The 15,626-nt window shown below is 43.7% G+C and overlaps 1 protein-coding gene across 2 annotated transcripts in view; it reads right to left on the bottom strand.

The window, feature by feature from the left end:
• Nucleotides 1–13,657: 13,657 nt before the first annotated feature.
• The window catches only part of RCAN1 (regulator of calcineurin 1), a 107,720-nt gene continuing 105,751 nt past the window's right edge, over nt 13,658–15,626 (bottom strand). For both annotated transcript variants that reach the window (XM_047720399.1, XM_047720406.1), the window contains exon 4: nt 13,658–15,440. In XM_047720399.1, the coding sequence (XP_047576355.1) occupies nt 15,268–15,440 (173 nt within the window). In that variant the 3' untranslated portion in view covers nt 13,658–15,267. The remainder of the gene's footprint in view (nt 15,441–15,626) is intronic.

Genomic DNA, 15,626 nt, shown 5'->3' with positions numbered 1-15,626 from the left:
AAAGGAATTTTTATATGATAAAGTCAACTTACCTGGTGGGTGGGGTAGAGGTGGGGCTAGGATTGCCTTTTGCTCTTCGCAAAGTATCAACACCAAGGCAGTTGAGTCCCTAGAGGAATGATACTCTGCCTGTTTCAAGCACTTGTCAGTGGGCTGTAGGTAATAAGGAAATTTCATAATTTTCCTCTGCTTCTGTTTCCCACATCATTTAGGGCTGGCCCTCCGTTGGTCACAGGCTTCTTTTTCCCTGAGAACAACTGTCGTCAGAGCATCCCAGGAGTGTATCCCAGGCAAGATTCAAATACCTTGCTCTCTGGGGAGGAAAGTTGATTTCCAGAAGTTACTCTGAAATTTTTTTTTTTTTAATTCATGATTTCCAAAGCTGGTTCAGTGGCCCGCGTGCTGCCTAGCCCATGTGGCATAACCAGTCTGGGGCAATAGGGGGTCATCTCATGACCTGGGTGGCTGGTATCATCCATCCATGGTGTAATTTCTTCCCCGTGAAGAAATTCCATTGTTTCCAGGATTTGGGGTCCCAGGCAAAAGTCTGGAATTATCACCCACGCCCCTGTCAGTATTTTCCTGGGAATGGCACAGAAATCATTACCTTTGGTAAACTTGAGTCCTAGAGAGTGTGTTTGGCACACTGGTGTTGCTGGACAGGGCCGAGCCAGGGAAAGCATATGTACATGAGGAGGTTGGTGATGAAGGACAATGAGCAGGGCAGAGGGAGCCTCAACACCCAGTAAGGATTTTAAATTCCACTCCAGATTGAAGGGAGTATTAGCTTCCTGCTGCTGCTGTAACAAATCACGGCACACTTAGGAGTTTAATACATATTTATTCTCTTTAAGTTCCAGAGGCCAGAGGGGGATGAATTTCATAGGGCTGAAGTCAAGGCACCTGCAAAGCTGCCCTCCCTCCAGAGGCTCGAGGGGAGACTCCTTTTCCTTGCCTGTTCCAGCTTCATGAGCAGTGTTCCTTGACTCCCTGAGCTCTGGGCCCCTCCCTCCATCTTCAAAACCAGGAGTATAGCATCTCTGTCTTTTCTGTTGTCAAATCTCTCTAGCTTCCTTCTTTTTTTTTTTTTTAAAAGATTTTACTTATTTATTTGACAGAGAGAGATCACAAGTAGGCAGAGAGAGAGGGAGGAAACAGGCTCCCTGCTGAGCAGAGAGCCTGATGCAGGGCTCAATCCCAGGACCCTGGGATCATGACCTGAGCCTAAGGCAGAGGCTTTAACCCACTGAGCCACCCAGGCGCCCCTCTATCTTCCTTCTTATAAGGACCCTTGTGACTGCATGTAGGGCCTGCCCAGATACCCCAGGAGAATCTCATCGAACGTGGGGAGTGAGAAAGCAGATAGTCGGGGTGACCTCAGGGTTTCTGGGTTGAGCTGGGTGAATGCTGTCACCAGTTCTGGGGACAAGGAACACTATAGGAGGGACCCAGGCTTAAGGGTTTTGTGTAGAAATAAAGATATTAAAGCAAACAAAAAAGGAGTTTGGATTTGGGGCCTTTTGCCTGAATGAGTGAAAAGGAACACACCGACCCAACAAACCCAGGATAAAATGAAGTCTGGCTTAGGAACAGCTTCGGAGATGGGTAGGCAGCTCTGTCCACTTTGACTCTCTCTTCCCAGGTGATCTCCTATCTTCCTGAAGGTTAAATGGTTCCTTGAGCTTCTTAGGAAATCAGCTTCCTTTGTTCCCAGGGCCAGCAAAGCAGCCTGTAGCAAATCCAGGTAGGGGTGAAGGCTGTGAGCACGTTTCCCCTGACCACATCGGCCTTCTTGGTAGCATTTCTCTTTGATGCGTTTGAGGATGTGAGGCATGTTTATAAAAACAAGGTAGATCACATGCACCATATGCGATTTAATCTATGTAATGACCCCCATTTGTGATTATTTGATGGGAGTGTGGTTTTTGTTTGTTTTTAAATTCATTTATTTATTTGAGAGAAAGAGCAGGTGTGAGAGGGGTGGGGCAGAGGGGCAGAGAGAAAGAGACTCTCAAGCAGACTCCCTACTAAGCACGGAGCCTGAGGCAGGACTTGACCTCACAACCCTGAGATCATGACCTGAGTCAAAATCAAAAGGTGGATGCTTAACCCACAGAGCCACCCAGGTGCACTACAATATGAGTGGGTTTTAAGGAAATTCTCCTTGCTCACCCATTAGTACCTCTATATAGTGAATTTTTTGTTTTTTTTTTCTCAAAAGACTTGTTACAAAGACCAAAAACTGGAAATGTTTTTACTGTATAAAAATATTGAATTTAACTCAATTAAAAGGGGATATTTGGCAACTGAGCCTACAATTACCACATGAAAAATACTAGAATTTAGACGGCATAAAGATGCTTATATGGTATAACCCATTATTTGTAATGTGTATCGATGATCCAATGTGGCTTTTAAAAATGATTTCTCCAGGGGCACCTGGCTTTCTCAGTCGTTACACATCTGCCTTTGGCTCAGGTCATGATCTCAGGGTCCTGGGATTGAGCCCCACATTGGGATCCCTGCTCGGTAGAAAGCCTGCTTCTCCCTCTTCCTCTGCTGCTCCCTTCTTGTGCTCCCTCTCTCACTGTGTCTCTCTCTGTCAAATAAATAAAATCTTAAAAAAAAAATGTTCCTCTGTGAATGTCTCCTATTTTTAAAAAAATGATTTCTCCAACATTCGTGGTGCTTAAAATTTTTTATTTCCAAGGGAAAAAGAATGATGCACATTTTGCATGACTTGCAAGAAAAGTGTTTTGGAAGCTTCAAAAATAAAACTGACCTAGCAGAAAAGTGGGGTTTTTCTTTTTTTTTCCCCCCAATAGTACATTCATTCCAAACACATTACTGCAAATGCCTTTCCTAGTTGGATATGTCACTGCTACCTGAGGTCTCACGAGAGTATGGGTTGACGTTAAAGACACACTAAAGTCAATGCCATTGACCACTGATTATATGTGGGTGTAGATTATTCTTTTTTTTTTTTTATAACTTTTTATTTTTTCAGCATAACAGTATTCATTATTTTTGCACCACACCCAGTGCTCCATGCAATCCGTGCCCTCTACAATACCCACCACCTGGTGCCCCCAACCTCCCACCCCCCACCCCTTCAAAATTCTCAGATCGTTTTTCAGAGTCCATAGTCTCTCATGGTTCACCTGCCCTTCCAATTTCCCTCAACTCCCTTCTCCTCTCCATCTCCCCTTGTCCTCCATGCTATTTGTTATGCTCCACAAATAAGTGAAACCATATGATAATTGACTCTCTCTGCTTGACTTATTTCACTCAGCATAATCTCTTCCAGTCCCGTCCATGTTGCTACAAAACTTGGGGATTCATCCTTTCTTTTTTCGTTCTTTTTTTTTTTTTTTTACAGCTTTATAAACATATATTTTTATCCCCAGGGGTACAGGTCTGCGAATCGCCAGGTTTACACATTTCACAGCACTCACCATAGCACATACCCTCCCCAATATCCATAACCCCACCCCCCTCTCCCAACCCCCTCCCCCCATCAACCCTCAGTTTGTTTTGTGAGATTAAGAGTCACTTATGGTTTGTCTCCCTCCCAATCCCATCTTGTTTCATTTACTCTTCTCCTACCCCCTCGACCCCCCATGTTGCATCTCCTCTCCCTCATATCAGGGAGATCATATGATAGTTGTCTTTCTCCGATTGACTTATTTCGCTAAGCATGATACCCTCTAGTTCCATCCACGTCGTCGCAAATGGCAAGATTTCATGTCTTTTGATGGCTGCATAGTATTCCATTGTGTATATATACCACATCTTCTTTATCCATTCATCTGTAGATGGACATCTAGGTTCTTTCCATAGTTTGGCTATTGTAGACATTGTTGCTATAAACATTCGGGTGCACGTGCCCCTTCGGATCACTACGTTTGTATCTTTAGGGTAAATACCCAGCAGTGCAATTGCAGGGTCATAGGGTAGTTCTATTTTCAACATTTTGAGGAACCTCCATGCTGTTTTCCAGAGTGGTTGCACCAGCTTGCATTCCCACCAACAGTGTAGGAGGGTTCCCCTTTCTCCGCATCCTCGCCAGCATCTGTCATTTCCTGACTTGTTAATTTTAGCCATTCTGACTGGTGTGAGGTGATATCTCATGGTGGTTTTGATTTGTATTTCCCTGATGCCGAGTGATATGAAGCACTTTTTCATGTGTCTGTTGGCCATCTGGATGTCTTCTTTGCAGAAATGTCTGTTCATGTCCTCTGCTCATTTCTTGATTGGATTATTTGTTCTTTGGGTGTTGAGTTTGCTAAGTTCTTTATAGATTTTGGACACTAGCCCTTTATCTGATATGTCATTTGCAAATATCTTCTCCCATTCTGTCAGTTGTCTTTTGGTTTTGTTAACTATTTCCTTTGCTGTGCAAAAGCTTTTGATCTTGATAAAATCCCAAAAGTTCATTTTTGCCCTTGCTTCCCTTGCCTTTGGTGATGTTCCTAGGAAGATGTTGCTGCGGCTGAGGTCGAAGAGGTTGCTGCCTGTGTTCTCCTCAAGGATTTTGATGGATTCCTTTCTCACGTTGAGATCCTTCATCCATTTTGAGTCTATTTTCGTGTGTGGTGTAAGGAAATGGTCCAATTTCATTTTTCTGCATGTGGCTGTCCAAATTTCCCAACACCATTTATTGAAGAGGCTGTCTTTTTTCCATTGGACATTCTTTCCTGCTTTGTCGAAGATGAGTTGGCCATAGAGTTGAGGGTCCATTTCTGGGCTCTCTATTCTGTTCCATTGATCTATGTGTCTGTTTTTGTGCCAGTACCATGCTGTCTTGATGATGACAGCTTTGTAATAGAGCTTGAAGTCCGGAATTGTGATGCCACCAACTTTGGCTTTCTTTTTCAATATTCCTTTGGCTATTCGAGGTCTTTTCTGGTTCCATATAAATTGTAGGATTATTTGTTCCATTTCTTTGAAAAAAATGGATGGTACTTTGATAGGAATTGCATTAAATGTGTAGATTGCTTTAGGTAGCATAGACATTTTCACAATATTTATTCTTCCAATCCAGGAGCATGGAGCATTTTTCCATTTCTTTGTGTCTTCCTCAATTTCTTTCATGAGTACTTTATAGTTTTCTGAGTATAGATTCTTAGTCTCTTTGGTTGGGTTTATTCCTAGGTATCTTATAGTTTTGGGTGCAATTGTAAATGGGATGGACTCCTTAATTTCTCTTTCTTCTGTCTTGTTGTTGGTGTAGAGAAATGCAACTGATTTCTGTGCATTGATTTTATATCCCGACACTTTACTGAATTCCTGTACAAGTTCTAGCAGTTTTGGAGTGGAGTCTTTTGGGTTTTCCACATAGAGTATCATATCATCTGCGAAGAGTGATAGTTTGACTTCTTCTTTGCCGACTTGGATGCCTTTAATTTCCTTTTGTTGTCTGATTGCTGAGGCTAGGACTTCTAGTACTATGTTGAATAGCAGTGGTGATAACGGACATCCCTGCCATGTTCCTGACCTTAGCGGAAAAGCTTTCAGTTTTTCTCCATTGAGAATGATATTTGCGGTGGGTTTTTCATAGATGGCTTTGATAATATTGAGGTATGTGCCGTCTATCCCTACACTTTGAAGAGTTTTGATCAGGAAGGGATGCTGTACTTTGTCAAATGCTTTTTCAGCATCTATGGAGAGTATCATATGGTTCTTGTTCTTTCTTTTATTAATGTGTTGTATCACATTGATTGATTTGCGGATGTTGAACCAACCTTGCAGCCCTGGAATAAATCCCACTTGGTCGTGGTGAATAATCCTTTTAACGTACTGTTGAATCCTATTGGCTAGTATTTTGGCGAGAATTTTTGCATCTGTGTTCATCAAGGATATTGGTCTGTAGTTCTCTTTTTTGTTGGGATCCTTGTCTGGTTTTGGGATCAAGGTGATGCTGGCCTCATAAAATGAGTTTGGAAGTTTTCCTTCTATTGCTATTTTTTGGAACAGTTTCAGGAGAATAGGAATTAGTTCTTCTTTAAATATTTGGTAGAATTCCCCCGGGAAGCCGTCTGGCCCTGGGCTTTTGTTTGTTTGGAGATTTTTGATGACTGTTTCAATCTCCTTACTGGTTATGGGTCTGTTCAGGCTTTCTATTTCTTCCTGGTTCAGTTGTGGTAGTTTATACGTCTCTAGGAATGCATCCATTTCTTCCAGATTGTCAAATTTGTTGGCGTAGAGTTGCTCATAGTATGTTCTTATAATTGTCTGTATTTCTTTGGTGTTCGTTGTGATCTCTCCTCTTTCATTCATGATTTTATTTATTTGGGTCCTCTCTCTTTTCTTTTTGATAAGTCTGGCCAGGGGTTTATCAATCTTATTAATTCTTTCAAAGAACCAGCTCCTAGTTTCGTTGATTTGTTCTATTGTTTTTTTGGTTTCTATTTCATTGATTTCTGCTCTAATCTTTATGATTTCTCTTCTCCTGCTGGGTTTAGGGTTTCTTTCTTGTTCTTTCTCCAGCTCCTTTAGGTGTAGGGTTAGGTTGTGTACCTGAGACCTTTCTTGTTTCTTGAGAAAGGATTCTACCGCTATATATTTTCCTCTCAGGACTGCCTTTGTTGTGTCTCACAGATTCTGAACCGTTGTGTTTTCATTATCATTTGTTTCCATAAATTTTTTCAATTCTTCTTTAATTTCCTGGTTGACCCATTCATTCTTTAGAAGGATGCTGTTTAGTCTCCATGTATTTGGGTTCTTTCCAAATTTCCTCTTGTGATTGAGTTCTAGCTTCAGAGCATTGTGGTCTGAAAATATGCAGGGAATGATCCCAATCTTTTGATACCGGTTGTGACTTGATTTAGGACCAAGAATGTGATCTATTCTGGAGAATGTTCCATGTGCACTAGAGAAGAATGTGTATTCTGTTGCTTTGGGATGAAATGTTCTGAATATATCTGTGATGTCCATCTGGTCCAGTGTGTCATTTAAGGCCTTGATTTCCTTGTTGATCTTTTGCTTGGATGATCTGTCCATTTCAGTGAGGGGAGTGTTAAAATCCCCTACTATTATTGTATTCTTGTCGATGTGTTTCTTTGATTTTGTTATTAATTGGTTTATATAGTTGGCTGCTCCCACGTTAGGGGCATAGATATTTAAAATTGTTAGATCTTCTTGTTGGACAGTTCCTTTGAGTATGATATAGTGTCCTTCCTCATCTCTTATTATAGTCTTTGGCTTAAAATCTAATTGATCTGATCTAAGGATTGCCACTCCTGCTTTCTTCTGATGTCCATTAGCATGGTAAATTCTTTTCCACCCCCTCACTTTAAACCTGGAGGTGTCTTCGGGTTTAAGATGAGTTTCTTGTAGGCAACATATAGATGGGTTTTGTTTTTTGATCCATTCTGATACCCTGTGTCTTTTGATTGGGGCATTTAGCCCATTAACATTCAGGGTAAGTATTGAGAGATATGAATTTAGTGCCATTGTATTGCCTGTAAGGTGACTGTTATTGTATATTGTCTCTGTTTCTTTCTGATCTCCTACTTTTAGGGTCTCTCTTTGCTTAGAGGACCGCTTTCAATATTTCCTGTAGAGCTGGTTTGGTATTTGCAAATTCTTTCAGTTTTTGTTTGTCCTGGAAGCTTTTAATCTCTCCTTCTATTTTCAATGATAGCCTAGCTGGATATAGTATTCTTGGCTGCATGTTTTTCTCATTTAGTACTCTGAATATATCATGCCAGCTCTTTCTGGCCTGCCAGGTCTCTGTGGATAAGTCTGCTGCCAATCTAATATTTTTACCCTTGTACGTTACAGACTTCTTTTCCCGGGCTGCTTTCAGGATCTTTTCTTTGTCACTAAGACTTGTCAATTTTACTATTAGGTGACGGGGTGTGGACCTATTCTTATTGATTTTGAGGGGGGTTCTCTGAACCTCCTGGATTTTGATGCTTGTTCCCTTTGCCATATTGGGGAAATTCTCTCCAATAATTCTCTCCAATATACCTTCTGCTCCCCTCTCTGTTTCCTCTTCTTTTGGAATCCCAATTATTCTAATGTTGTTTCGTCTTATGGTGTCACTTATCTCTCGAATTCTCCCCTCGTGGTCCAGTAGCTGTTTGTCCCTCTTTTGCTCAGCTTCTTTATTCTCTGTCATTTGGTCTTCTATATCGCTAATTCTTTCTTCTGCCTCATTTATCCTAGCAGTGAGAGCCTCCATTTTTGATTGCACCTCATTAATAGCTTTTTTGATTTCAACTTGGTTAGATTTTAGTTCTTTTATTTCTCCAGAAAGGGCTTTTATATCTCCCGAGAGGGTTGCTTTAATATCTTCCATGCCTTTTTCAAGCCCGGCTAGAACCTTGAGAATCGTCATTCTGAACTCTATATCTGACATATTACCAATGTCTGTATTGATTAGGTCCCTAGCCTTTGGTATTGCCTCTTGTTCTTTTTTTTGTTGTGAATTTTTCCGCCTTGTCATTTTGTCCAGATAAGAGATTATGAAGGAGCAATTAAAATACTAAAAGGGTGGCAACAACCCCAGGAAAATATGCTTTAGCCAAATCAGAAGAGATCCCAAATTGTGAGGGGGGAGAAAGGGGATAAAAAGGGGTTCAGAAAGAAAAAAAAAAAAAGAAACTATTAAAAAAAAGAAAGCCGATAAAGAAAAAATATAAAAAGAGGAAAAAAAAATATATATATTAGATAAACTATTTAAAAAACGTTAAAAAAAGAAAACGGTAAAAGTTAAAAAAAATTTAGCAGAAGAAGAGAAAAAGAAAAAAAATTGAAAAAGAAAAAAAAATTAAATTAACTGCAAGGCTAAAAATCATGGGGAGAAAGCCATGAGTTCCGTGCTTTGCTTTCTTTTCCTCCTGAATTCCGCCGCTCTCCTTGGTATTGAAACTGCACTCCTCGGTAGGTGAACTTGGTCCTGGCTGGGTTTCCCATTGATCTTCTGGGGGAGGGGCCTGTTGTAGTGATTCTCAAGAGTCTTTGCCCCAGGCCTAGTTGCACCGCCCTTACCCGGGGCCGCGCTGAGTAGCTGAGTAATCCGCTCGGGTTTGCTTTCGGGAGCTTTTGTTCCCTGAGCGCTTTCTGTAGAGTTCCGGACGACGGGAGTGAAGATGGCGGCCTCCCGGTCTCTGGCCCGGAGGAGCCGAGAGCCCAGGGCCCCACTCCTCAGTGCGCCCTCAGAGAACAGCGCCCAATGACTCCCGTCACCCTGGCCTCCGGCTGCGCTCCGAGCTGACCGAGCCTGCGACCGGTTCAAGGCAACCCCGAGCTGAGAGTCACTCCTCGGCTCTGTCTCTGTAGCCGGCTTCCCCGTTCTAATACCGGTAAGCTCTGCGACACTCAGACACCCCCGATCCTTCTGCGACCCTGCGGGACCTGAGGCCGCGCTGACCTCGCCTGGGCTTCACCCCAGTTAAGCCTCTGGAGCGATGTCCCTCAGCGGAACAGACTTTTAAAAGTCCTGATTTTGCTCCGTTGCTCCGCCGCTCGCCGGGAGCCGGGCCCTCCCCCCGCGGTCTATCTTCCCGTCGCTTTGGATTCACTTCTCCGCCAGTCCTACCTTTCAGATAGTGGTTGATTTTCTGTTTCTAGAGTTGCTGTTCTTCTTCTCTTCGATCTCCCGTTGGATTTGTAGGTGTTTGCAATCTTTAGATAAGCTATTTAGCTGATCTCCCGCTACCCGAAGTAGTCTCAGCCTGCTACTTCGCCATCTTGACTCCTCTCCCTTTTTTTTTTTTTTAAGATTTTATTTATTTATTCGACAGACAGACAGAGATCACAAGTAGGCAGAGAAGCAGGCAGAGAGAGAAAGAGGAGGAAGCAGGCTCCCTGCTAAGCAGAGAGCCCGATGTGGGGCTAGATCCCAGGACTCTGGGATCATGACCTGAGCTGAAGGCAGAGGCTTTAACCCACTGAGCCACCCAGGCACCCCGGTGTAGATTATTCTTGAGTCAGCAATGTGTTCATTCTGAACATATGAAAACATTAGTCCTATGCAGCAAACTTTAAGGAAGTAAATAGGACCCATGCAGATTTCTTAAACGGACAAATTGCAATGGACACACTGAGTTTTATTAAGTTTATTAGAATATTCATGCTCTAATTTGGGATGCTGCTTTGCTTTGCTGTATAATATTGTTTTAGGAAGATTTTTAAGTTATTATACACTCGGAAACTATTTTTTACTAGGGATGTGGAGAATGGAGGCCTTCTGCCAACTGTTGTCCATTGAACAAGATTTGAACATTTTTTCTCCTTTATCCTGATTTTTAAAAATTAAGCCAACTTTATTGAGGCACACTTGACATACAACAAAATGCACCCAGTGTAAGTGTGTGGTTGGATCAGTTCTGGGCAAATGCACTCTTGCGGCTTCTACTGTGTTGTTCGCTCAAGGCAGAGAACATTTCCATAACCTGGAAAGTTCTTTCCTGCCCTTCCCGGTCTACTCACCTTTTAGCCGACCACTCTGTTGAAGAAACGTAAAAGCAAAATTTTTCTTCTTTTCTCATCTATTACCCTACCCACATGATTATGTCTCCTTTTCTCCCTGTTTTGTTATTTTTCCAGAAGACTGGCAATTTGTTAGATTAACACACTGAGCTCTTTGTTGGCTCTATTGACTGGGAGAGAGTATGCCTCATTATTTTCCTATTGTTTCTCAATAACCTTTCACTCCTCTGTATCTGAAATCCTCATCCAATCCACTCATCCACCCACCCATCCACTCATCCACCCATCCATCCACCCACCCACCCATCCATCCACTCATCCACCCACCCACCCATTCATCCACCCACCCATCCATCCATCCATCCATCCATCCACTCGTCCACCCACCCACCCATCCATCCACCACCATCCATCTCATCCATCCATCCATCCATCCATCCATCCATCTAAGTTGTGTTGAATGTCTGTTCTGAAGCACAGGCCCCCCAACATCCTGCCTCCCCTTGACTTGGGTTCTAACCAGGAAGACAAACAATTTAACAATTATGCTAGAAAAGTCGGTGTATATTCTAAAGGGAAAGTATGGCACACAATGGGAGACTCAGCAGGAGTGGCTGGAAATGATTCTCAGGGGGAAGAGGCATCCGTGATGCAGAACTGTAGGACAAGTATCAGTGAGTCAGTTAATTATGTCGGCAGTATTTATCAGTTGCTGCGGGCAGGGCTCAGTGGTAGCTGCCAGAGTTTCAGATGGCAGATGTGGGCCTGCTCTCATGGGGTGCCTAGCATTATGGAGTTAGCCCAGGCCGGGCTGGGGGCACTGGATAATGGTTTAGGCACAGGGGACATGTGTAATGGTGCACAGAAAAGAGACAATACAGTGAGTGAGAAACCCTGAAAATTCCATGTGACCAGAGCTTGGGTGTTAGCCAAGAGGGCCCCCCGCCACCCTGACGGTACTCAGGGCCAGAGCTGTAGTGGTTAGAGCAGTGTGTTGGCTCTCATTGGCCTTGTAGAATGGTCATTGAATCCCGAATTGGAATCTTGAGAAAGAAACGTTGAATGTAGATACCACAGTTCAATCACTTTCAAATCATTTCCTCCTGCCTTCCAGAACCATAGCCATGATTAAAATGACCTTTCATGAGCAGCAAAGAGGCAGTGCTGAAGAAAATAAGGTATGGCCGGGGGGGGGGGGGGCGGGAATACAATCCATCTACGTGATTGCCATGTAACCTTGCCAAGTCACAAGAGTGGGGGTTTCAGATGGGAACTAGAGATGGCCAAGTGTGGTGGCATCCTTGAAAAAAAAAAGCCCTATGTGCCTTTAGAATCAGAACACCAGAGAATTTAGGAAAGAAAGAATACATTTCTTCTGTATGTTCTAACTTCTTTCTAAATAATTTTTAGGTTATGTGTAGGCTCCCTGACTTGTTGACCTTTAGGTGACTGTCACGTGATAGGCACTTAATGGACTAAGGCAAATGCTCCACACCCTATGACATACGTTTAGAGTACGACATACCCCAGCTGCGGATTCATTTTGGGCCATAACATGTCCGTACAGTGTATTGAATCCGTTGCAATTTAGTATTTGAGAAAATTTGCCTGTTTACTTTGTAGTGAATTCTGTACCTTTCACCGAACACTGAGGCTCTCTGAAAACCCACATCTCCCGTGTGCACTAACTCACACTGCATTCTGGAAGTATAAAATCCTAAATGCTTGCTGACTGCAAATCAATCTCTTTAACCCAAATATTAATAGCTTCATGAAATGTTAATACTTCTCCATTGATTACGACCCTTCACTTGGGTTTTGTATCCATATCAAGGGGGCCTGGTTTCATTGTTTGGCTGGTTCTATGCTGGTTGCCACCGGATCAGAAATGTATTCTATCAAAGTCTATTTAAGGAGCGCATTCAATCAGTGGCCAAGACATGTGTTCTGCCTGGTGCCGCCTGTTCCGTGTCTTTTGCTTTGCCTTTTAGAAAGCCCTTTGATGAGTGGGGCTGGACCACCAGATATGTGAGTCCTGAGCGCGCTCATGATTTGGGGCCCTTGGTATCCACCAGCCTCGTAAGCAGCAAGTGCTCGCACGACTGGTTTCAGGATTCCAGCAGAGGCTGCCACAGGACCACTCGTCAGCCATTGTATCGTGCTCGAGTGAAGATATTCAGCGACTTGTGATTTCTACTCTGGGCTTTGTCATCTTCCCAGGCCTCGGGACCTCCTGAATCTGCTTCTATTTTCCCAGGTGTGCAAGGGGACCAACTGGAAATCTGAGTGAGCGGACCCCACATTTTGATTTTTTTCCCAGGGTTATTGCTGAGAAAGGATCCTGGGCTGGCATGTTGTGTAACCGAACTGTGCTCAACGGTGGGCTCCTCGCTACTCACGTGATGATAAATGACACTTCTCATTGCTAGGTGATCTATTAGTGAGCAGATCCCCCTCGCGAGGTGCTCTATTAGTGAATCTGCTCGATGATCAGATTTGCCCACCGGCTTGAAAAGTGGATTTTCCAACATTTATTTTTTTTCCCCCAACATGTTTAAACCTCAAACGTATATGGGCTTAAGATATGGAAATTCTTCTGGACGTGACAGGATGAGGCTCTTCATAAGAGGAAAAAAAAAAGAGCATGTGAATTTTCACAGAAAAATGCCTCATGTTAATCTTGATCGAGATCAATGTCACTTGCCTGGGTTTAGCCAAGAAACCCTGGTTTGTTTTCAGCTTCTGCGGGCTGGCCGAGGTAGGAAGCTCAGCACCACGTGTCATGAGGGCTCCAGGGAAAAGGCTGCTTGAGAGTCAAACAGAAGGCTCAGAGACAGACTTTCCAAACATAACTGGCCTTTGTAATTCAGTATCGTGCATGCACATCTTTTCTAACAGGAAAGACAACTCTTCAAATTAACAAGTCAAAAACGTCCTTGTTTCGTGGAGCTGCTGGTTTTGCTGGTGAGTACGGTTTTCCCCAGAGTATCATCTCCCCACACAAAGAAACACTCGGACACCGATTTCAGTTTTATCTGTTCTCCCCTTTGCTGAGTGGTGTCTGGGTGGTACGGTTACCCCTCCGTGAACCGCAGCAAAGAATTAGGAGTTTCTAAACATAAACTGAAGAAACGACGTGTCCTTTGGAGGACGCAGGATTCAAAGAGTTCACAGACTGATCATCAGAAATAAAAAGGCACAAAGATGAACCTCTCCGTAAAGAGTATATTGTGTTGATTTATTATAGACTGCAGTTAAAAAAAATATTTTGAGGTTAGCCTCTCCAGTTTAAAAGCACTTAACCAGGAACGTTTGAACAGCTATGTGATGGTCTCTCCCTCACCTGCCTCCCCCTTCAGCAAGTACTGTAAACAGGGGTTTGAGAACATTCAGTCAATTTCTTGATAGGAACAATCAAATGTATTTGCTTCGTAAAGGAAACCACCTTCCGAATTTCCAAAGCATGCACTGTTACTTGGCATTAGGTATTTCAAAACGACCAATTTTGCTATGGTATTGTAAGGCCAAAATAGAATACCTCTTTACCAGACATACACATTACAACTAGAAAAAAAAAAAATTACAGACTATCCGAGTATAACGATTCCATCAGGAATTAATGGGGAAAGGCACTGCATCTCTTCCATTCGACCACACATGTACTAGCCACTTTGCATGCTTTGACTTCAAGTCCTTTCCAACATTTAACAGCATTTTCTACAACATACAAGTCACAAGTAGGGTAATATCTGACACTATTCTTCCACAGCCGTATTTTTCACCCAAGTGTACAATAGGTATGAATATATGTTATCAGCTTTATTTACAAGTTTATCTTGATGTTTTAGTGGGGTTAAAAAAAAAAAAAAGTCAACTATCTCAACCAAGAGCTCCCCCAAAAGGTTTTTTTTTTTTGGGGAGGGGGGCTATGATTCATGTGTGTAAACTGCCATGTAAAAGAAAGAAATGGAACCAATGTCTGACCCTAAAGACCAAAACTAAAATTTCTCACCCACTAAAAGTTGGCAGTGAAACTGCTATTCTCTGAATTTTTTATAGTGTGAAACCCGACATAGGAATTTCAGATTGACTTTTGCCAAAGCGCAAGGTAGATGTGGTGTGAGAGAGGACTGGGGCTGCTGTATCCAGTGGGACTCCCCGTGTGCGTGCTGTTGCAAAGAGAGTCATGAATCTGGAAAGGTGACCGATTTTCCAAACGCTCTCCCGTCTTCCCAGAAGATGCAAAACAACAATGGCATAACTCTATACACGAACAAGGGTTAGTTCTGAAAATCAGTAATATACATGCACAAACATTAGAACATGAGGGGGGAGAAAAATGAAACACTACAAATCCCACATTGCCTTGTTCTCGTTTTCACGACGTTTCTGCACCAGACCCTTGGAGGCTTCGGGGTGCCTCCTCCCAGCAGTAGAGAGAGCCTCCCCTCAGGCTGGCCAGAAAGACAAGGCTCTCCCCCCACACCCGGGGATGAAGCTGCCCTTGACAAACACAGAACCTACCAGAGAGAACGAGTACGACACACTATCGTTATCAGTTTTCATCGAGACGGGCCCCAATGTCCTTGTGCGATGACCTCGAGCTCAGTGATGGGCCCGGGGCGTTCCTGGAAGCCGGGACACCGGCCCGGGAGCAGCATCAGAACCAGGGGGTGGAGCCCGGATGCTCCTCCGAGCAACGGGAACTGGAGTTCCTGCCCCGCAGACCCGCGCCGCCTCCTCCCAGGTCGTGAGCCGCCACCTGCACAGTACAAGGTTCCTCCCCACCAGTGTGACTCGGAATACTTCTGCCCCCCGGTTGCCAGTTCAGCTCAAATGCAGAGGCGCGTACTCCGGCCTTCGCGTCTGGATGATTTTTGGTTTGGGTCTCTTCATTCGTTCCATCTCGTCATCGTCGTCGTTCTCCTGATCGCTCTCGCAGACGTGGACCACCACGCTCGGGGTGGTGTCGGTCGCCGCGTGCAGTTCATACTTCTCCCCTAGGGAGGGAAGAGAAAATGCAGGGTCACTCGGGCAAGGACCGGGAGGGCCAACGAGCAAGAGCTCGTGGAAAAGCTTGGAGGGGTCTGCACCGCCAAGCTTCTCCGGACGTTCAGTGAGGGTGGAGGGGCGTGGGCAGCTATGCTCTGGACTGGCATTCCCCGGTGGCTCTAGCAGAAAAAAAA

Source organism: Lutra lutra, chromosome 1 (genome assembly GCF_902655055.1).
Source record: "Lutra lutra chromosome 1, mLutLut1.2, whole genome shotgun sequence".
In the NCBI taxonomy this organism is placed as follows: Eukaryota; Metazoa; Chordata; class Mammalia; order Carnivora; family Mustelidae; genus Lutra; species Lutra lutra.
Note: the sequence above shows the minus strand (reverse complement) of the source record. Positions and strands in the feature narration are given on the sequence as shown.